Genomic DNA, 19,292 nt, shown 5'->3' with positions numbered 1-19,292 from the left:
TTCAGTGTCTCCCAATCACAAACCACCTCATCTTGCCAACTATGTGTCGGTGTCCACCAAACTATGCTTAGAGGGCTCACTCGTGCTTTCCCTCCCTCATAAAGGGACAGCCCACATCAACCTAAGGTATTCCCAGCCCATAGCTGGGCGACACCATCTATTTAAGGCCTCTCCTCCAAAATGGAGGTGCCTGAGCTACATTGTTAGTTTGTCTTGCATGCTTGCTAGTTGTCAGGTTTCCCAGGTCCGCCTGTCACCTTGTCTACCCTGTACCCATCTGCTCTTACCTGTCTGTGTCTGTGTGCTCATACCTGTCTGTGCTCTTGTGTCCATCAGCCAGTCCAGATCGCACCTGCCATTGCCCATCTGTCTAACACCCGATCCAGCCTGCACCTGCCAGTGCTTTTCTGTTCCTCAGCCGGTCCCATCTGCACCCGTGGTTCCAGAGTCCCTACAGTGCCTGCCTACATTTTTATCCCTCCTTCGGGCCGTAGCAGCTTACCCGCTGTAGGGGGTCAGTTGCCACCTTCTGTAGGTCAGCCATGGAGTAGCACCTGGTGCCGTCTCTTTGTCCCTCCTTGGGTCGCAGTTTTCGCCTGCTGCCAATTGTCCAAGTAGGGATATGGTAGGCCACCTAGTTACGCCCCTTCCAGGCTTTCAGAGGGACACGGAACAGTGATTCCACCATCTTGCCTGTTACAGTCTCCATCTGCTGGGTTGGCTGTAGTAGAAGAGGTGTCGGTCCCCGCTATACTAGTTCTACTCTATTGCAATTGATGCCCCTTTGCTGGAGTCTGCCACTAATCTTTGTAAATGTGCAGACTCCTGATTGGGTCTCCTTCATGCTTGTTGCCTGTAGCAGTAGAGGCCTCCAAGACTGTCAGGCCTCCACTTCCTTGGAGTCAACTACCCGTGTTACTATCCTTAGATTTTTCTGACAATAGTAGTCTACAAAATTTATATGACATTTGTGCCACCTGAGTGTGGCAGAGTATGAAAGCAGGTTGAGCTCTTGCATGTGGTATCAGTGCTCCCAGCACAGGAGACCTACACCAATCCCTCAGCCACCTTGTCTTACTGTGACGTTCAATTGAAAGCTGTAAATGCTGTCCCAGACCCCGATACCTCATGCCTGTCTGATTGCTGCTGTGCCATGCTACAACTTCTACTGTGGGTGAATTGAGGCCACTTTCCTGATGTCTGTCCCTCATTTGATGTGTTTTGGCAGCATTTGGGGCCTTTATAAGGTGTTGTGCATGCTTTGTTTTTGCCTCCCATTGAGATGAATGGCTTTCGGTTATGTTCTGCAAATATTTGATAAATTAATCGGCGTATATTGCAAATTCGGTTATCGTAATCTGAACCGAACACTGAAATATTCGCCCATCTCTATTTTTGAGCTGTGCCAGATTATATGGAAAACAAAGGGGGAAAGGAAAAAAGACAGAATGATCAAGGGAAGAAGTATAGATGTTAGATAGTAATGTCTACCGATCAGCATCTAAGAGGTATAGATTATGGATATATTGAACACAAGGAAACTGCAAAACAAGCAGATCCCAATGCAAGTCCCTATCTGAGGGTTGTCAAACTTTCAGTCTTTAGGCTCCTATGAAGGGAAATCACGGAATATATAGCGAGTAAAGTAATACAGCCAGATATTACACTAAAATAATATGACCTTAACTTATATACCGTTCTAAGATATGAACTGAGACATTCTCTATAGTGGGAGAATGGCAATTAATAAAACTCTATTTAGCTATATGTAATTACATGCTTAAAGAAATAAGTAACGTATATACTCGAGTATAAGCCGAGATTTTTCAGCCCATTCTTTTAGGCTGAAAGTGCTTCTCTCGGCTTATACTCGAGTGATTGTCCCAGGGGGTTGGCAGGGGGAGGGGAAGCAGCAGCTGTCACATCATACTCACCTTCTCCCGGCACGGTCTCTGCACGTCCCTGGTTCTCCGATGGTCTCCGGGTGCCGGCAGCTCTTCCTGTGTTCAGCGGTCACGTGGTACCGCTCATTAAAGTAATGAATATGGACGCGACTCCACTCCCATAGGGGTTGAGTGCATATTCATTACTTTAATGAGTGGTACCAGTGACCGCTGAATACAGGAACAAGCAGCCGGCGCCCGGAGACCATCAGAGAACCAGGGACGTGCGAACCGCGCCAGAAGGGTGAGTGTAACGGGGGAGGGTGAGCCATGTGATATTCACCTGTCCCCGTTCCACCGCCGCGCTGTGTCTTCTGCGTCCTCTGGCTGTGCGCGCCGCCCTCTGCCTGAACAGTCACTGCAGAGACCCGGAAGACAGAGCGGCACGCGGTGGTGGAACGGGGACAGGTGAATATCGCAAGTACCGGTGTCCCTGCCTGCTCAGGACAAGAGGTGAGTATGTAATTTTTTTTTCAATCTCAGCAGCAGCATATGGGGCATAATATTCTATTATGCATCTTATGGGGCCATAATCAACCTTTATGCAGCATTATATGGGGCACATTTTCTATAGAGCATCTTATGGGGCCATAATCAACCTTTGAGCAGCAATATATGGGGGTAAATGTTTCTATGGAGCATCTTATGGGGCCATAATCAACCTTTGTGCAGCATTCAATGGGGCAAATGTTTCTATGGAGCATCCTAAGGGGCCATAATCAACCTTTATGCAGCATTGTAGGTACGGTCAGGGAAGAATGTGCTGACACAAGACGACGGCCGTTTCGCGCTCCTGCGCTTCCACGGGTATTGTTAATATGCCATAATAAAGTTTGAACAAAAGAAGATGGTGAGTGCTCGCTGTTCTTACAACAAGTTTTCATGCACGTTTGGAGTTTTTCCAGGCTGGAGCACCGCATATCAGATAAGGGCTAGATTGCGCTAAAAGACATTAAGCGAGCAGGTGCAGGTGATTTAACCAGCTGTTGGTGCTGCTTTTTTTGTTTTTTTTAGATTTGCTTTATGCAGCATTGTATGGGGCATATTTTCTATGGAGCATCTTATGGGGCCATAATCAACCTTTATGCAGCATTGTATGGGGCAAAAACACTTAACCTACTGTCTCAATTAATTTTACTTTTATTGGTATCTATTTTTATTTTTGAAATTTACCAGTAGCTGCTGCATTTCCCACCCTAGGCTTATACTCGAGTCATTAAGTTTTCCCAGTTTTTTGAGGCAAAATTAGGGGTCTCAACTTATACTCAGGTCGGCTTATACTCGAGTATATACGGTAATCATCTGCAAACTGTCTCTCTCATCAGGGAAGACAAGATTCATTTCAGGAGCTCATATGATTGGCAGGTTCCTATCCAGTCTAGGTGCATCGTCATTAAGTGTTTGTTTATGAGCATTATGATGGCCCACATCTTATATGACATCATCCTGTAATCTCTGTACCTGGTCAGTAAGCTGTGACATGGAATGCGAGTCCCGACACCGCTGGAACAGAGCCATAACGGAACGCGAGAATGAGTCTTTTTATTTTAACAAGGCCAAACATGAGGAATGACAAAGGGTTTTCCTAGTAGTGGATAATCACTTTAAGAAAATGCAATTTTTGGTTAAAATATTTCCAACATTCTGAACATGAAAAAGGCTTCCCCCCTGTGTGACCTTTCGGAAGTTTATTAAGAGTTGATTTCCATGTAAAACATTTAGAATATGAAAAAGCCTTCTCCCCTGTGTGAATTCTTTGGTGACTAAGAAGAGAAGATTTCTTCACAAAACAGTTCTCACATTCTGAACAGTAAAAAGGCTCCTACACTGTGTGGCTTCTCTTGTGCTTATCAAGGTCCGCTTTGCGGTTAAAACATTTCCCACATTCTGAACATGAAAAAGGCTTCTTCCCTGTGTGAATTCTTTGGTGGTTATTAAGAGACGATTTATGGTTAAAACACTTCCCACATTCTGAACATGAAAAAGGCTTCTCCCCTGTGTGAGTTCTCTTATGTTTATTAAGATTTGATTTCTCAACAAAACATTTCCCACATTCTGAACATGAAAAAGGCTTCTCCCCTGTGTGTGTTCTATGGTGGCTATCAAGATGCGCTTTCCTTTTAAAACATTTCCCACATTCTGAACATGAAAAAGGCTTCTCCCCTGTGTGAACTCTTTCGTGCTTATAAAGAGCTGAATTATGGTGAAAACATTTCCCACATTCTGAACATGAAAATAGCTTCTCCCCTGTATGAGTTATCTGATGTATGATAAACTTTGATTTTTCTGCAAAACATTTCCCACATTCTGAACATGAAAAAGGCTTCTCCCCTGTGTGTGTTCTATGGTGGCTATCAAGATGCCCTTTCCTGTTAAAACATTTCCCACATTCTGAACATGAAAAAGGCTTCTCCTCTGTGTGAACTCTCTGGTGCTTTAAAAGAGCTGATTTATGGTTAAAACATTTCCCACATTCTGAACATAAAAAAGGCTTCTCCCCTGTATGAGTTCTTTGATGAGTAGAAAGAGTTGATTTATATCGAAAACATTTCCCACATTCTGAACATGAAAATGGCTTCTCCCCTGTGTGAACTCTCTGGTGCTTAAAAAGAGCTGATTTATGGATAAAACATTTCCCACATTCTGAACATAAAAAAGGCTTCTCCCCTGTATGAGTTCTTTGATGAGTAAAAAGAGTTGATTTATCTTGAAAACATTTCCCACATTCTGAACATGAAAAAGGCTTCTCCCCTGTGTGAATTCTCTGGTGGCAATCAAGACGCGATTTCCAGTAAAAACGTTTTCCACATTCTGAACATAAAAATGGCTTCTCCCCTGTGTGAATTCTCTGGTGGATATCAAGACGCGATTTCCAGTAAAAACATTTCCCACATTCTGAACATAAAAATGGCTTTTCCACTGTGTGAGTTCTCCGGTGACTAATAAGATCTGATTTCTGGTTAAAAACTTTCCCACACTTGGAACAAGAAAATCTATTCTCTGCTGTGTGAATTGTTTGATGTTTAAGAAAAGACTTTTCGAGGGGAATACTATTTCCATATTCTGAACGTGAAAATGGCTTCTTTGCTTCAGAAGCAGTTAGTTTTTTAATGCTTATTTTATGACTTTGATTTTCCTTAGTAGTTGGTGATAAATCAGAAGACAGGACCTGTTTCAAAGGATCAGATGATAGAACTTTGCTGTGAAGGGATGATGTTATATCTGAAGTAATGGCATTCACTTCAATTGTATCCTGTGGGATCTCAAGATCATCTGATTTAAAAATTGAAGGTGTCAGCTGTCCCTCTGATCTGGTAAAGTCATCTGCAAAGAATAAAACGAGTTATTATTTTTTAATAAAACATCCTTCAATTTTATATTTTTCAACATTTCTACTTAAGCTGTCCGTAAAAATTATAAGTTATGTAAAAATATTGAATTATTCACCAAGACCATAAAAGTTCACAGTATAGTAGAAAACCTCATAAGATGAACCAGTGTAGTGCGGTGTTCAACAGTTTTTTCATTCTGCCTCCTAAATATGGAAGAAGATGCAACCAATGTATGAGGGCAAAACAAAAACCAATAAAAAGCTCTACTCATCTCACAAAAAACAAGTCCCCGCTCAGGTCCATCACCCGTCAATGGAAAGCAGAGTTTTCCACATCATTCGTGGCTCAAAGGCTCTTGAAAAGCCACATGGCTTCCAAAAACCAATCCAGCAATATCTTGTCTCCCAAAGTCAAATCTCCCCCTCGCTTCTGAGCCTTGCAGTGTGCCCAAACCACATTTAGCATCCATGAATTTGAAATTAATATAGTGAGAAGATCCCACTTAATTTACGGTGTGTTTGTGGCCTGATCTGGGCACTAGGTATTGGGTAATAAAATTGCAAAAGTGCCATTTTACCTCTCCAACAGCCACTTAGATTAGGGTATCTGGGACAAGTAGTACAGTCCCAACCACTCTGGCAGTATTGGTTTGGGTACTGCCCAGCTGAAGTAATCTGCTCCCTGCTTCAGTTAATTAGAAAGCCCCACACCCTACCAAAGCTTGAAGAATATAGCTGGAAGCTACCAGTTACAGGATTGTTCTCTTCTGGTTCAGTCCTCTGTGATCAGCTCCCCGGTTTGTATATTTGTTTCAGGTTGTGACCCCAGCCCATTTACTGGGTACTCATGTTTTCTGATTTTGTACTTTCTCAGCCTTCCTGGTTCAGACCCGGCTACATGGTTATTTTTCTTGCCATCTCACACCATCGAACAGCAGGTAACACTGTGGCCCAAGCCTTGGAGTGTCTGTGTAAGTCCAGATCCATGAAGAGGAGTTAAAGGGAAGGTGCCATCAAAAAAATTTTTTTTTACAGCAATTGAAAAAATGTTAAGAATTAATGTTTACATTTTCTTAAAAAATATTATCATTTGTTTATAATTTAGTAAAATATGAAAAATAATTTGAAAAGTTTTGGAATTTCCACTTTTAAACACTAGGGGGAGCAGCTGCTGAAATTTTGCAAAAAACCTAGTGTACAAATAGCTCACATTACAGCACTGCAGTAATTATGGGCGGAGTCTGCTGACATATGTGTGATGTCATTCCTCTCCTCCCCTTCTGGGTGTCTGCTAAGGGATAAGAGAGGATGATATTCAGGAACCAAGTGAGCAGCCATTTTGTTGGTGGCTGCAGAGTTATACTGACAAGTAGACAGTCACCGAGGATTGCAGGCAGCAAGGATTCTGGGAGATATATGGTGGACGGAGCAGGGTGACAGCAGTACAGAGTATTTCAGGAAAGCAGTGTGCTGGTCTATGGGGGGCACCCTTTTTGGTGCGCTGAGCAGCCAGGGATTGTATGTACATAGAGCGCTGTCTTTTATACACATGAATGGACCATCTGCTCCACAGAAATCCAGGAAACATTTCTGCGGATGGATGGCCTGTTCTGATCCAGACTTTGCATGCAGACCCCATTCTCCTCCTCAGATCCTGTCTTCTTGTAGCCATATAGTAACGATAAAAATGAGACGCCTTTCTTCAGCTGCCTCACCAGCTCTCCCCTGACTGCACCTAACTGGAGGTCATGCTGCCCCCCCCAGCCAGAACCACCATAGAATGGGTCCCCTTTCTGAAGATAATACTGCCATAGTGTTCTCACATAATACCGCCATATACTTCACACATAATACTGCCATATAGATCACACATAATACCACTATATAGATCACATAATCTCGCCATATAGATCACACATAATACCGAAATATAGATCACACAATACTGTCAAACAGTTCTCACATAATACCACCATATAGATCACACATAATACCGCCAGTGTTCTCACATACTGCCATATAGATCACACAATACCACCATATAATTCTCACAATACTGATCAAGCATAATACCACCATACAGATCACATAATACCGTCATATAGATCTCACATAATGCCATAATACAGCATGACCTCTGCAGCTCCTGTTATCGCACGCATTGAGTTGTGTGTGCAATGGGGTAAGACATGCAGGGGGGAGAGGAGTGCATAGGAGAGGATTAGATACACGGTTCACCAGACAGTATCACACAGGAGAGGATTAGATACACGTCTCCACAGACTATCACACAGGATAGGATTAGATACACGGCTCAGCAGACAGTATCACACAGGAGAGGATTAGACAAACGGCTCAGCAGACAGTATCACACAGGAGAGGATTAGATACACGGCTCAGCAGACAGTATCACACAGGAGAGGATTAGATACACGGCGCAGCAGACTGTATCATACAGGATAGGCTTAGATACACGGCTCAGCAGTCAGTATTCCACGGGAGGATTAGATACACAGGTTAGCAGACAGTATCACACAGGAGAGGATTAGATACACGGCTCAGCAGTCAGTATTCCACAGGAGGATTAGATACACAGGTCAGCAGACAGTATCACACAGGAGAGAATTAGATACACGGCTCAGCACAGAATAGTGATAGATACATGGTCTGATGTCCTGATTAGGAGCTACAGTGAGAGGCAGGGTCGGAGCAGCACAGAGCCTCCCCCATCCCTCTCTGTTACCTCTCTGCAGCTCCTGATAAGAGGACATCAGACCGCAGCACTTCATCCTCTCTAGCGATTCTAGAGATTAGAGCCAGGGCACCAGGCAGTATAGAAGAGGACAGGGAACGGCTGCTGCTGACAGCGTGAAAGGAGAGACAGATGGAGCTGTCCCTTCTATAACAGCGCAGCTCTCAAGTTATAGTGGAGCTCACACACTGTGGGTTCAAGAAAGATGGCGCCGACCTCCTGCCTCTGCTGTGATGTGGAGACAGCCCAGGGGGCGTGGCCAGATCACAGCAGGGAGCAGCTCAATGATAGGTATGGGGTCGGACGCCGACCGAAGTCTCCTATGCACAGGGCTGCCGTATTTGCAGAGTGTAAGTGTCGTGCTGGGACTCTTACACTCCTGCAAAGGAAAATGGCGGCACCCAGTGGCTGCAAAAATAATTATTAATAAAAAATATATTAAAGTTAAAAAAAATAATTTGTATTTAAAAAAATTGTTTATATAAACAATCATTTTTAATACAAAAACAAAAATTGCGGCACCTTCCCTTTAAAGAGTGATGAGCAAGGCAATTACTCGGATCTGGAAAATGGAGTAGATTGTGCCAAGTCTGTTTGTGGTGGCCAACTTTTGAGCTGCCAATCGACAATGAACAAAGCACCCAATACATTGTGTCGGCAAAATACTCCAGCAAAATCTGCATTCAAATAGCTAAATGTTGCTCCTTCCCTTCTTAATCCTGCGATGTACCCAGACAGTAGTGTACCACCGTATATAGGGGATTGCCGGATTTAAGAGAAGTTGGAAAATAATTGGTAAGGTCCACACTCACGTAAGTCAGGCAGGTCAATCCCACCACAATCAAACTATCATACAGAATAAACCTGCAAAAAAAGACATAGAATAGAAAAATATGTTACATCCCAAACAACAACGTATGTATGAGGATAGAGCTCCAACAGTAAACCGGAGTTGTACTATTTTATGGTGGACCATTGGAACCACTATGAGTCCTGAGCAGAAGAGTAGAAAAAGTATTAGTGCTCCCCATTTCAGGAGATATTGTGCAGTAATCTGATTGAAAACATAATGGAATTTATGATGTGGAGTGATTCCATGAAACCAGGACTCGAGCCATGCCAACACATCTGCAGGCATGAATAAATGAATATTATAGCCATCAGTAACGCACAGCTTAGGCATATATCATGGCACATGTGTAGTGTTTTTTGTGTAGTCTACCACAATCCTCCTTAACGTTAGTCAGTTGAAATGAAATTCAAAAGTCAGGATTCTGTTGTTTTTATACAGAAATTCACACTTGGCCTCACTGCACAGTTAATGTTGTTGCTCATAAAAGTGACGTTTGGTAAGAAAGACTGGACCTGGTCTTGTAGGGACCATAAGAGCACATTCAGCAGCACAGAACGGAGAGAAGGTAGATTCATCCAATAAGATATCAGGGCTCTAGGCTGCCAACAGGATCATTACAATCCGCTTTCTCGTAGAGGCCCATCATAATATTTTTCTTCAAGTGATTTTCTAATTGTCAGCACATTCTACGTACACTGTCATTTGGCTTTGTAGTTTAGATACAGTATCTGGACAGGGGAGGATCAGCTCTTTTAATCCCAGGGGGTAGGTGGATCTTCCAGGTTGTAAGTTCTATAGAAAAGGACTTACCTAAAGTTATTTGGACAGTTTTGGGTGGAGGAGAATGTTGTCATGTAAAGGCAAAATGGTGATCACATGATTGCGATACGGCCAGACTACACAATTGATAATGCAGCAACAGCCGTTGACTGAGATGAATCTGTGACTTCTCTGCATTAAGTGGTTACTACTCACCTGGGTAACCATATGTAGGAATCTCCTCTTTACACTGTTCATCACCCCTCATATTTGTCTCTGTAGTAATAATATGGGTCAGATCTTCACCCTGAAACAAATATTGTTAAAGTCACAGTCAGACAGAAAAGTCACATCTATATTGGTGGATAAAATAAGACTGAACACAAGACCTTCACACCCGTCTACACATCATAGTGGAGATCTCATGACACCTTCTCTCCATCTACCTGAGGAGCATTGGAATCTTCTCGTTTACAATCCTGTGAAAGAAGAGGATGGGGACATCTCTCTGGTGTTGTCCTCTTACTAGATAGATCTGGAGGAAACACATGCAGGGACTAAATTCATTCTTTACATACAGATAATTATAGTCAGTGTGCATTTAGTCCTGTCAATTACCTGGTGATGTGAGGGGCTGGGGAATCTCCATCATGATGTCCTTGTACAGATCATTGTGTCCTGCTAAATACTCCCACTCCTCCATAGAGAAATAGACTGCGATATCCTGATACCTTAAAGGAACCTGACAGAAACAATGATACCATCATCCCCCAGATCACTTCATAGCATTACTCCATAATGTCCCAGCAGTGTCACCTCTCCAGTTAGCAGCTCAATCATCTTGAAGATGAGTTCAAGGGTCTTCTGGTCATTGATGTCCTCAGGTATCAGGGAATGAGGTGGAGGCCCTGTGACTGGGCTCAGGGGTCTCCCCCATCCCTCAGATACAGGGTCCTGACAACGCTCACTAGAGGTCTTCTTCACTATTATGTATTCCTGATTATGGAGAGACTCATTAATAAATCTCACTACAGACATTTTTAGAGTCCTCACCTCTCCAGTTTTGTCCAAATGTTATTCCCAAAGATAAGAATGATGTAATGTGACGTCATCAGAATCTCTCACCTCTCCAGTAAGTCGGAAGATGATCTCTAGGGTGAGGTGTAATATCTTCTCCGCCATCTTGTCTCTGTCCATATCCATCTTTGATGGGTAAATCAGGAAAATTCTCTTATATAGAATATCTTCACTGAGAGGATCCGATATTGTAGAGACCTGAATGAGAAAAAGATGATCCGATGGAACATCATAAAAATCCTGTGTAATAATACATGCAAATTGCCTATTCCCTTGAAAGTAGCGATCCTACAAGTTATAATCAACCCTTTAAGGAGTCTTGCAATATGACTTAGAATAAAAGCCAAATCAGAATCTTAATTTGCAGACTCGGTGTTTTGGGTTATTGGCCCTCGTCAGTGCAAATTATGAAATCTGATTTGGCTAGGTGAGAGGCTCTAAGGGGTAAGGCTTCTCCTTGTGGAGAGTGACATACCACCTCTGGCTTGTCAAGGTAAGGAAGCTTATTCGCCGTGCAATGCTCCTCTGGGAAATTTTATATGCAAATTGCCTCTTCAGAGACAAAAAGGACTTGAACTCTATATAGCGCCACCTGTTGGAAGTAGCGATCTTTCAAGTGACAATTAACCCTTTAATGAGTCTTGCAATATGACTTAGGATAAAAGTCAAATCAGAATCTCAATTTGCAGACACGGTGTTTCGGGCTATTGGCCCTTGTCAGTGTAAAGTATGAGATCTGATTTGGCTACGTGAGAGGCTCTGGACTGGTGTCTAAGGGGTAATTGGTTACTGGAGATAACAAGGTGAAACATATGAGGTTTATTATTTTACAGTATTTAGTTTTCTTCTTTATATCTAGTAATGGAACCCATATACACGCCTCAAAAAAATAAGGGACCACTAGAATACGACATCCTAGATATCAATGAATGAAATATTCCAGTTGAAAATCTTATTCATTACATAGTGTAATGTGTTGAGAACAATAAAACATAAAAATTATCAATTTAAATCAAAATTAATATCCCATCGAGTTCTGGATTTGGAATGATACTCAAAATCAATGTAGAAAATCAAATTACAGGTTGATGCAACTTCAGTGGAAATTATTCAAGACAAGGAAATGATGCTCAGTAGTGTGGGTGGCCTACACGTGCCTTTATGACCTCTCTACAATGCATGGGCATGCTCCTGATCAGGTGGCAGATCTTCTCCTGAGGGATCTCCTCCCAGACCTGGATTAAAGCATCCATCAACTCCTAGACAGTCTGTGGTGCAACGTGGCATTGGTGGATGGAACCGAACATGAGGTCTGAGATGTGATCGATTGGATTAAGGTCTAAAGAACGGGCAGGCCAGTCCATAGCATCAATGCCTTCATCATTCTGGAACTGCTGACGCACTTCAGCCACATGGGGCCTAACAATGTCATGCATCATAAGGAACCCAAGGCCCACTGCACCTGCATATGATCTTATAATGGGTCTGAGGATCCCATCCCTATACCTAATGAAAGTCAGGGTACCTCAGGCTAGAACATGGAGGGCTGTGCAGCCCTCCAAAGAAATGCCTTCCTACACCATTACTGACCCACTGCCAAACTGGTCATGCTGGTGGATTTTGCAGGCAGCAGAACGTTCTCCACGGCGTCTCCAGACTCTGTCACATGAAATCGGTGTGAACCTGTTCTCATCCATAAAGAGCACAGGGCACCAATGTCGAATCTGCCAATCTTACATTTCACTAGCCAATTCTCCCTGCACGGTGTTGGTCTGTAAGTACGACACCCACTTGCGGACATCGGGCCTTCATACCATCATCATGGAGTCTTTTTGACAGTTTAAGCAGACACATGGATGTTAGTGGCCTACTGGAGGTCATTTTGTAGGGCTCTGGCACTGCTCCTTCTGTTCATACTTGCACAAAGGAGGAGACAGCGATCTTGCTACTGGGTTTTTGCTTGCCTACAGCCCCCTCCACGTCTCCTAATGTACTGTCCTGTCTCCTGGTATCTGATCCATACTCTGGATATTGTTATGACAGACAAAGCTAACGTATTTTCTGGTGTATAAGACGACTGGGCGTATAAGACGACCCCCAACTTTTCCATATAAAATATGGAATTTGGGATATGCCCGCCGTATAAGACGGGGGTCATCTTATACGGCCAGTCATCTTATACGGCATGTGGTTCCCAGGGTCTGGAGGAGAGGAGACTCTCCTTCAGGCTCTGGGATCCATATTCATGTAAAAAATAAAGAATAAAAATAAAAAAACATGGATATACTCACCCTCGGACGGCCCCTGGCTCACAGCGCTGCTAGCGTCTGCCTCCGTTCCTAAGAATGCAGTGAGTGAAGGACCTTCGATGACGTCGCGGTCAGGTGACCGGTCACCTGACCGCTCATGTGACCGCGACGTCATCGAAGGTCCTTCACTCTCTGCATTCTTAGGAAAGGAGGCAGACGCTAGCAGCGCTGTGAGCCAGGGGCCGTCCGAGGGTGAGTATATCCATGTTTTTTATTTTTATTCTTTATTTTTTACATGAATATGGATCCCAGGGCCTGAAGGAGAGTCTCCTCTCTTCCAGACCCTGGGAACCACACGCCGACATCCAGGATCGCTCCCTGCACACGGCATATAAGACGACCCCCGACTTTTGGGACAATTTTTAGGGGTCAAAAAGTCATCTTATACACCGGAAAATACGGTACCTTTCTTGCCACAATTCTCATTGATGTGACATCCTGGATGAGCTGGAATACCTGAGCAACTTATGTGGGTTGCACTGTAAACACCACCTCATGCTTCTGTACCTCTAGGGGTGAGTTCAATGACACAATGCAAAAGTGACCAAAACAACAGACAAAAAGGAGGAGAACAGAGAAATGGTCTGTAGACATCCCCTGCAGTTCCTCTCTTTTATAGAGGTTGTCTTGCTAATTGCCTATCATTTCTAACTGTTGTCTGTTCCATTTGCGCAACAGCAGGAGAAAATGATTCACAGTTGGTGTGCTTCATAACTGGACAGGTTAATTTCACAGAAGTGTGTTGACTTGGGTTGCATTGTGTTGTTTAAGTGTTCCCTTTATTTTTTGCATATACAGCTGTCAAAAATTAACCCCTTTCTGACCTCGGACGGGACAGTACGTCCGAGGTCAGAACCCCCGCTTTGATGCGGGCTTTGGCGGTGAGCCCGCATCAAAGCCGGGACATGTCAGCTGTTTTGAACAGCTGACATCTGCCCGCAATAGCGACGGGTGAAATCGCGATCTAGTTAAATGCCACTGTCAAACGCTGGCAGCGGCATTTAACCGGCGCTTCCGGGTGGAAATGAGAGCATCGCCGACCCCCGTCACATGATCGGGGGTCAGCGATGTGTCAGGATAGTAACCATGGAGGTCTTTGAGACCTCTATGGTTACTGATGCCAGCCTGCTGTGAGCGCCACCCTGTGGACGCGCTCATAGCAAGCATGCAATTCAGCTACATAGCAGCGATCTGATGATCGCTGCTATGTAGCTGAGCCGATCGAGTTGTGCCAGCTTCTATCCTCCCATGGAGGCTATTGAAGCATGGCAAAAGTAAAAAAAAAAGTTAAAAAAAAGTGAAAATAAATAAATAAATATATATATATATATAAAAGTTTAAATCACCCCCCTTTCGCCCCATTCAAAATAAAACAATTAAAAAAAACAAACAAACCTAAACATATTTGGTATCGCCGCATTCAGAATCGCCCGATCTATTAATAAAAAAAAAAGGATTAACCTGATCGCTAAATGGCGTAGCGAGAAAAAAATTTGAAACGCCAGAATTACGTTTTTTTGGTCGCTGCGACAATGCATTAAAATGCAATAACGGATGATCAAAAGAACATATGTGCACAAAAGTGGTATCATTAAAAATGTCAGCTCGGCACGCAAAAAAATAAGCCCTCACCCGACCCCAGATCACGAAAAATGGAGATGCTACGGGTATCAGACAATGGCGCAATTTTTTTCTTTTTTTTTTTTTTTTTTAGCAAAGTTTGGAATTTTTTTCACCAATTAGATAAAAAACAACCTAGGCATGTTTGGTGTCTATCAACTCGTAATGACCTGGAGAATCAAAATGGCAGGTCAGATTTAGCATGTATTGAACCTAGCAAAAAAAACAAACAAAAAACAAGTGTGGCATTGCACTTTCTTTGCAATTTCACCGCACTTGGAATTTTTTTTCCCGTTTTCAAGTACACAACATAGTAAAACCAATGATGTTCAAAAGTAAAACTCGTGCCACAAACAATAAGCCCTCACATGGCCATATTGATGGAAAAATAAAAAAAGTTATGGCTCTGGGAAGGAGGGGAGCGAAAAACGAACACGGAAAAACGGAAAATCCCTAGGTCATGAAGGGATTAAGAGACCACCACATCAAAACCCTGTCATGGGCAACCCAATCTCCAGACCTGAACCCCATTGAAAACCTCTGGTATGTAATTAAGAGGATGATGGATAGTCACAAGCCATCAAACAAAGAAGAACTGCTTAAATTTTAGCGCCAGAAGCAGAGTGAAAGACTGGTGGAAAGCATGCCAAGACGCATTACAGCTGTGATTAAAAATCATGGTTATTTCACAAAATATTGATTTCTGAACTCTTCCTGAGTTAAAACATTAGTATTGTTGTTTCTAAACGATTTTGAACTTCTTTTCTTTGTATTATTTAAGGTCTGAAAGCACTGTTTGTTTTTTCAATTTTGACCATTTCTCCTTTTCAGAAAAAAAATACAAAGACATGTTATCAGTAGTTTACAGAATAAAAGAAAAATTTACATTTTACACAAAAATATACCTACAAAGAGAAAAATCGGACAAACTGAACATTTTGCAGTGGTCTCTTAATTTTTGCCAGAGCTGTATATATATTTTTTGGACTATAAGACGCACCGTACCATAAGACGCACCCCAAATTTGGGGTGAAAATTGCAGAAAAAAAAGATTTTTTTATAAGATGGGGGTCCGTCTTATTGTCTGAATTTAAGATATCTTACCTGAGGGCAGGCGGTGACAGAGCAGGGTCACAGGAGGCATGGTGTCAGCAGAGGTGCGGTGATGCTGAGGCGAGGTGGGCGGTATGGCGTGCACCTGAGCAGGGTCGCTTCCTGCTTAGGTGGGAGACGCCATGGCCTGGTGTCCATGGGGGGGTTGCGGCAGTGCTGTAGCCAGGGCCGGCGTCAGCACCCGACGCACCCGGGCAAGTGCCGGGGTCCTGAGCAGGCAGGGGGCCCACTTGCCGTCGGGGACACTGGCGTGCTATAGTGCCAGCCCCCGCAAGTGGACCCTCCGCCTGCTCCGGGCCCCGGCACTTGCGACACTTACCTCTCCCGGTTCCAGTGCTGCAGCGGCTTCCATCCTCTGACTGACGTTCAGGTCAGAGGGCGCGATGACGTCACCAGCGCGCGCCCTCTGCCTGAGCAGTCACAGCACAGAGAGCAGGGAACGCTGAGGAGTCAAGAAGCAGAGCAGCGTCAAGCAACGAGAGGTGAGTATTTCATTTTTTTTTTATATTTGGAGCAATATATGAGGACCATCAGAAGGGGCCCATATATGGAGCATTATATGGGGCTAATTCTATATGGAGCATTTAATGGGGCCAATAATATAGAGAGCATCTTATGGGGCCAATTATATAGGGAGCATTATATGGGGCCAATTTAATATGCAGCATCTTATGGGGCCAATTCAATATGGAGCAGTATATGGGGCCAATTACATATGGAGCAGTATATGGGGCCAATAATATATGAAGCATCTTATGGGACTAATTACATATGGAGCATTATATGGGGCCCATTATACATGGAGCATCTTATGGGGCTAATTATTTTTGGAGCATTATATGGGACTCATTCTGTAAGGAGTATTATATGGGCCCATTCTGTATGGAGCATCATATGGGGCCCATTCTGTAAGGAGCAATGTATGGGACTCAGTATACTGTATGGGGCCAATCATATACTGTATGGAGCATTATGTGAGGCCCATTATATATGGAGCAATAGATGGGGCCCATCATATACTGTATGGAAAATTATATGTGGCCCACTATACTGTATGGAGCATTACATGGGGTCAATTCCATATGGAGCAATATATGCGGCTCATTCTGTATGGAGCACTCTGTGGTGCCCATTATACTGTATGGAGCATTATATGGGGCTCATTATTCTGTATAGAGGACTATGTGGTGCCAATTATACTGTATGGAGCACTATATGGGGCCATTATACTGTATGGGGCAATATATGGGGCTCATTATTCTGTTTGGAGCAATATATGGAGCTCATTATTCTGTATACTGTCTGGTTTCTGAGCTAATGTAGAATGTACAATAGATATCACTCATGTAATGTAAGAAGTAAGTGAAATCCTTGGCATTGTACTATACCTTTATTTCTCTGCCATATCGGTGCATTATGAAATTTAGTATGTGTTAAAGGAGCCCACTGGGACTCTTTCGCCCAGGGCCCATGAAAACCTGGAGCCGGCCCTGGTAGCCGGTACTAGTTTTGCCTTGATGACTGCTTTTCACACTCTTGGCATTCTCTTGATTAGCTTCAAGAGGTAGTCACCGGGAATGGTTTTCTCTTCATAGTTGTGCCCTGTCAGGATTAATAAGTGGGATTTCTTGCCTTATAAATGGAGTTGGGACCATCAGTTGTGTTGTGCAAAAGTCTGGTGGATACACAGCTGATAGTCCTACTGAATAGACTGAATTTGTATTATGGCAAGAAAAAAGCAGCTAAGTAAAGAAAAACGAGTTGCCATCATTACTTTAAACTTTGAAAGTGTCCCCAAGTGCAGTGGCAAAAACCATCAAGCGCTACAAAGAAAGTAGCTCACATGAGGACCGGCCCAGGAGAGGAAGACCAAGAGTCACCTCTGCTTTTGAGGATAAGTTTATCGGAGTCACCAGTCTCAGAAATCGCAGATTGACAGCAGCTCAGATTAGAGATCAGGACAATGCCACACAGAGTTCTAGCAGCAGACACATCTCTACAACAACTGTTAAGAGAAGACTTTGTGCAGCAGGCCTTCATGGTAAAATGGCTGCTAGGAAACCACTGCTAAGGACAGGCAACAAGCCCTTGTTTTGGCTAAAGAGCACAAGGAATGGACAATAGACCAGTGGAAATCTGTGCTTTAGTCTGATGAGTCCAAATTTGAGATCTTTGGTTCCAACCACCTTGTCTTTGTGCGACGCAGAAAAGGTGAATGGATGGACTCTACATGCCTGGTTTCCACCGTGAAGCATGGAGGAGGAGGTGTGATGGTGTGGAGGTGCTTTGCTGGTGACACTGTTGGGGGTTTATTCAAAATTGAAGGCATACTGAACCAGCATGGCTACCACAGCATCATGCAGCGGCATGCTATTCCATCCGATTTGTGTTTATTTGGATCATCATATATTTTTCAACAGGACAATAACCCCAAACACACCTCCAGGCTGTATAAGGGCTATTTGACCTAGAAGGAGAGTGATGGGGTGCTACGCCAGATGACCTGGCCTCCACAGTCACCAGACCTGAACCCAATCGAGATGGTTTGGAGTGAGCTGGACCTTTTATGATCCGGTGACCTTGGAGCAGCATGAAAACTTTCACTGGAGTAGGTGGTAACTATACTGACCGCAAATCCTGATCTTAACACCGCAACTCGAAGTAGCCGTGGGGTGTACCTAACAAACCCTAGACACCTCGTCACAGCCGGAGGACTAAATACCCCTATAGATGGAAATAGGAATTCTACCTTGCCTCAGAGCAGAACCCCAAACGATAGGCAGCCCCCCACAAATATTGGCTGTGAGTAGGAGAGGAAAGACACACACAGGCAGAAAACAGGATTTAGCACAAGAGGAAACTCTAGCTAATATAGGAAAGGATAGGACAGAGTACTGTGCGGTCAGTATTAAAACCCTTCCAAAAATATCCACAGCAGATTATACAAAAAATTCCTCCATCTAACTAAAGACGTGGAACGTATATCTGCAACTCCAGAGAATCCTACACTCAGAGCAGAAATACAATCAAAAAACAAGCACACAGCTTGTGTGTCATAGAAAAAGAATCAGACACTTATCTTTGCTGAATTGGCAGCTAAGCAGGAGAAGCCAGACAGAGGTCCAACACTTCCCAAGAAACATTGACAACTGGTAAGGACTAATGAGTCCTGCAAACCTAAATACCCCAGTCAGAATTGCAATCAGCAGATACACCTGTCCAGGACTGCAGCCCAGGGACAACTGCATTACCACCTACAACCACCGGAGGGAGCCCAAAAGCAGAATTCACAACATGGACCGCAGAGTGAAGGCAAAAGGGCCAACAAGTGCTAAGCATCTCTGGGAACTCCTTCAAGAATGTTGGAAGACCATTCCCGGTGACTACCTCTTGAAGCTCATCAAGAGAATGCCAAGAGTGTGCAAAGCAGTCATCAAAGCAGAAGGTGGCTACTTTGAAGAACCTAGAATATAAGACATAATTTCAGTTGTTTCACACTTTTTTGTTAAGTATATAATTCCACATGTGTTAATTC

General features: G+C 43.5%; 1 protein-coding gene across 2 annotated transcripts in view; it reads right to left on the bottom strand.

Annotated features, from left to right (window-relative positions):
- Positions 1 to 3,467: 3,467 nt before the first annotated feature.
- Positions 3,468 to 19,292, bottom strand: part of LOC138665254 (oocyte zinc finger protein XlCOF6-like) — a 43,154-nt gene continuing 27,329 nt past the window's right edge. The window contains exons 2-7 of one of the 2 annotated variants that reach the window (XM_069752564.1): positions 10,764 to 10,913; positions 10,455 to 10,634; positions 10,257 to 10,380; positions 10,085 to 10,173; positions 9,855 to 9,945; positions 3,468 to 5,267 (exon numbers count right to left, since the gene is read on the bottom strand). In XM_069752564.1, coding sequence (XP_069608665.1) covers positions 3,766 to 5,267; positions 9,855 to 9,945; positions 10,085 to 10,173; positions 10,257 to 10,380; positions 10,455 to 10,634; positions 10,764 to 10,841 — 2,064 coding nt within the window. In that variant the 5' untranslated portion in view covers positions 10,842 to 10,913 and the 3' untranslated portion in view covers positions 3,468 to 3,765. Of the gene's footprint in view, positions 5,268 to 9,854; positions 9,946 to 10,084; positions 10,174 to 10,256; positions 10,381 to 10,454; positions 10,635 to 10,691; positions 10,914 to 19,292 lie in introns of both variants that reach the window. The other variant, XM_069752565.1, reaches the window with a different exon arrangement.

The sequence above is a fragment of the Ranitomeya imitator genome, chromosome 2, assembly GCF_032444005.1.
Source record: "Ranitomeya imitator isolate aRanImi1 chromosome 2, aRanImi1.pri, whole genome shotgun sequence".
NCBI lineage: Eukaryota > Metazoa > Chordata > Amphibia > Anura > Dendrobatidae > Ranitomeya > Ranitomeya imitator.
Note: the sequence above shows the minus strand (reverse complement) of the source record. Positions and strands in the feature narration are given on the sequence as shown.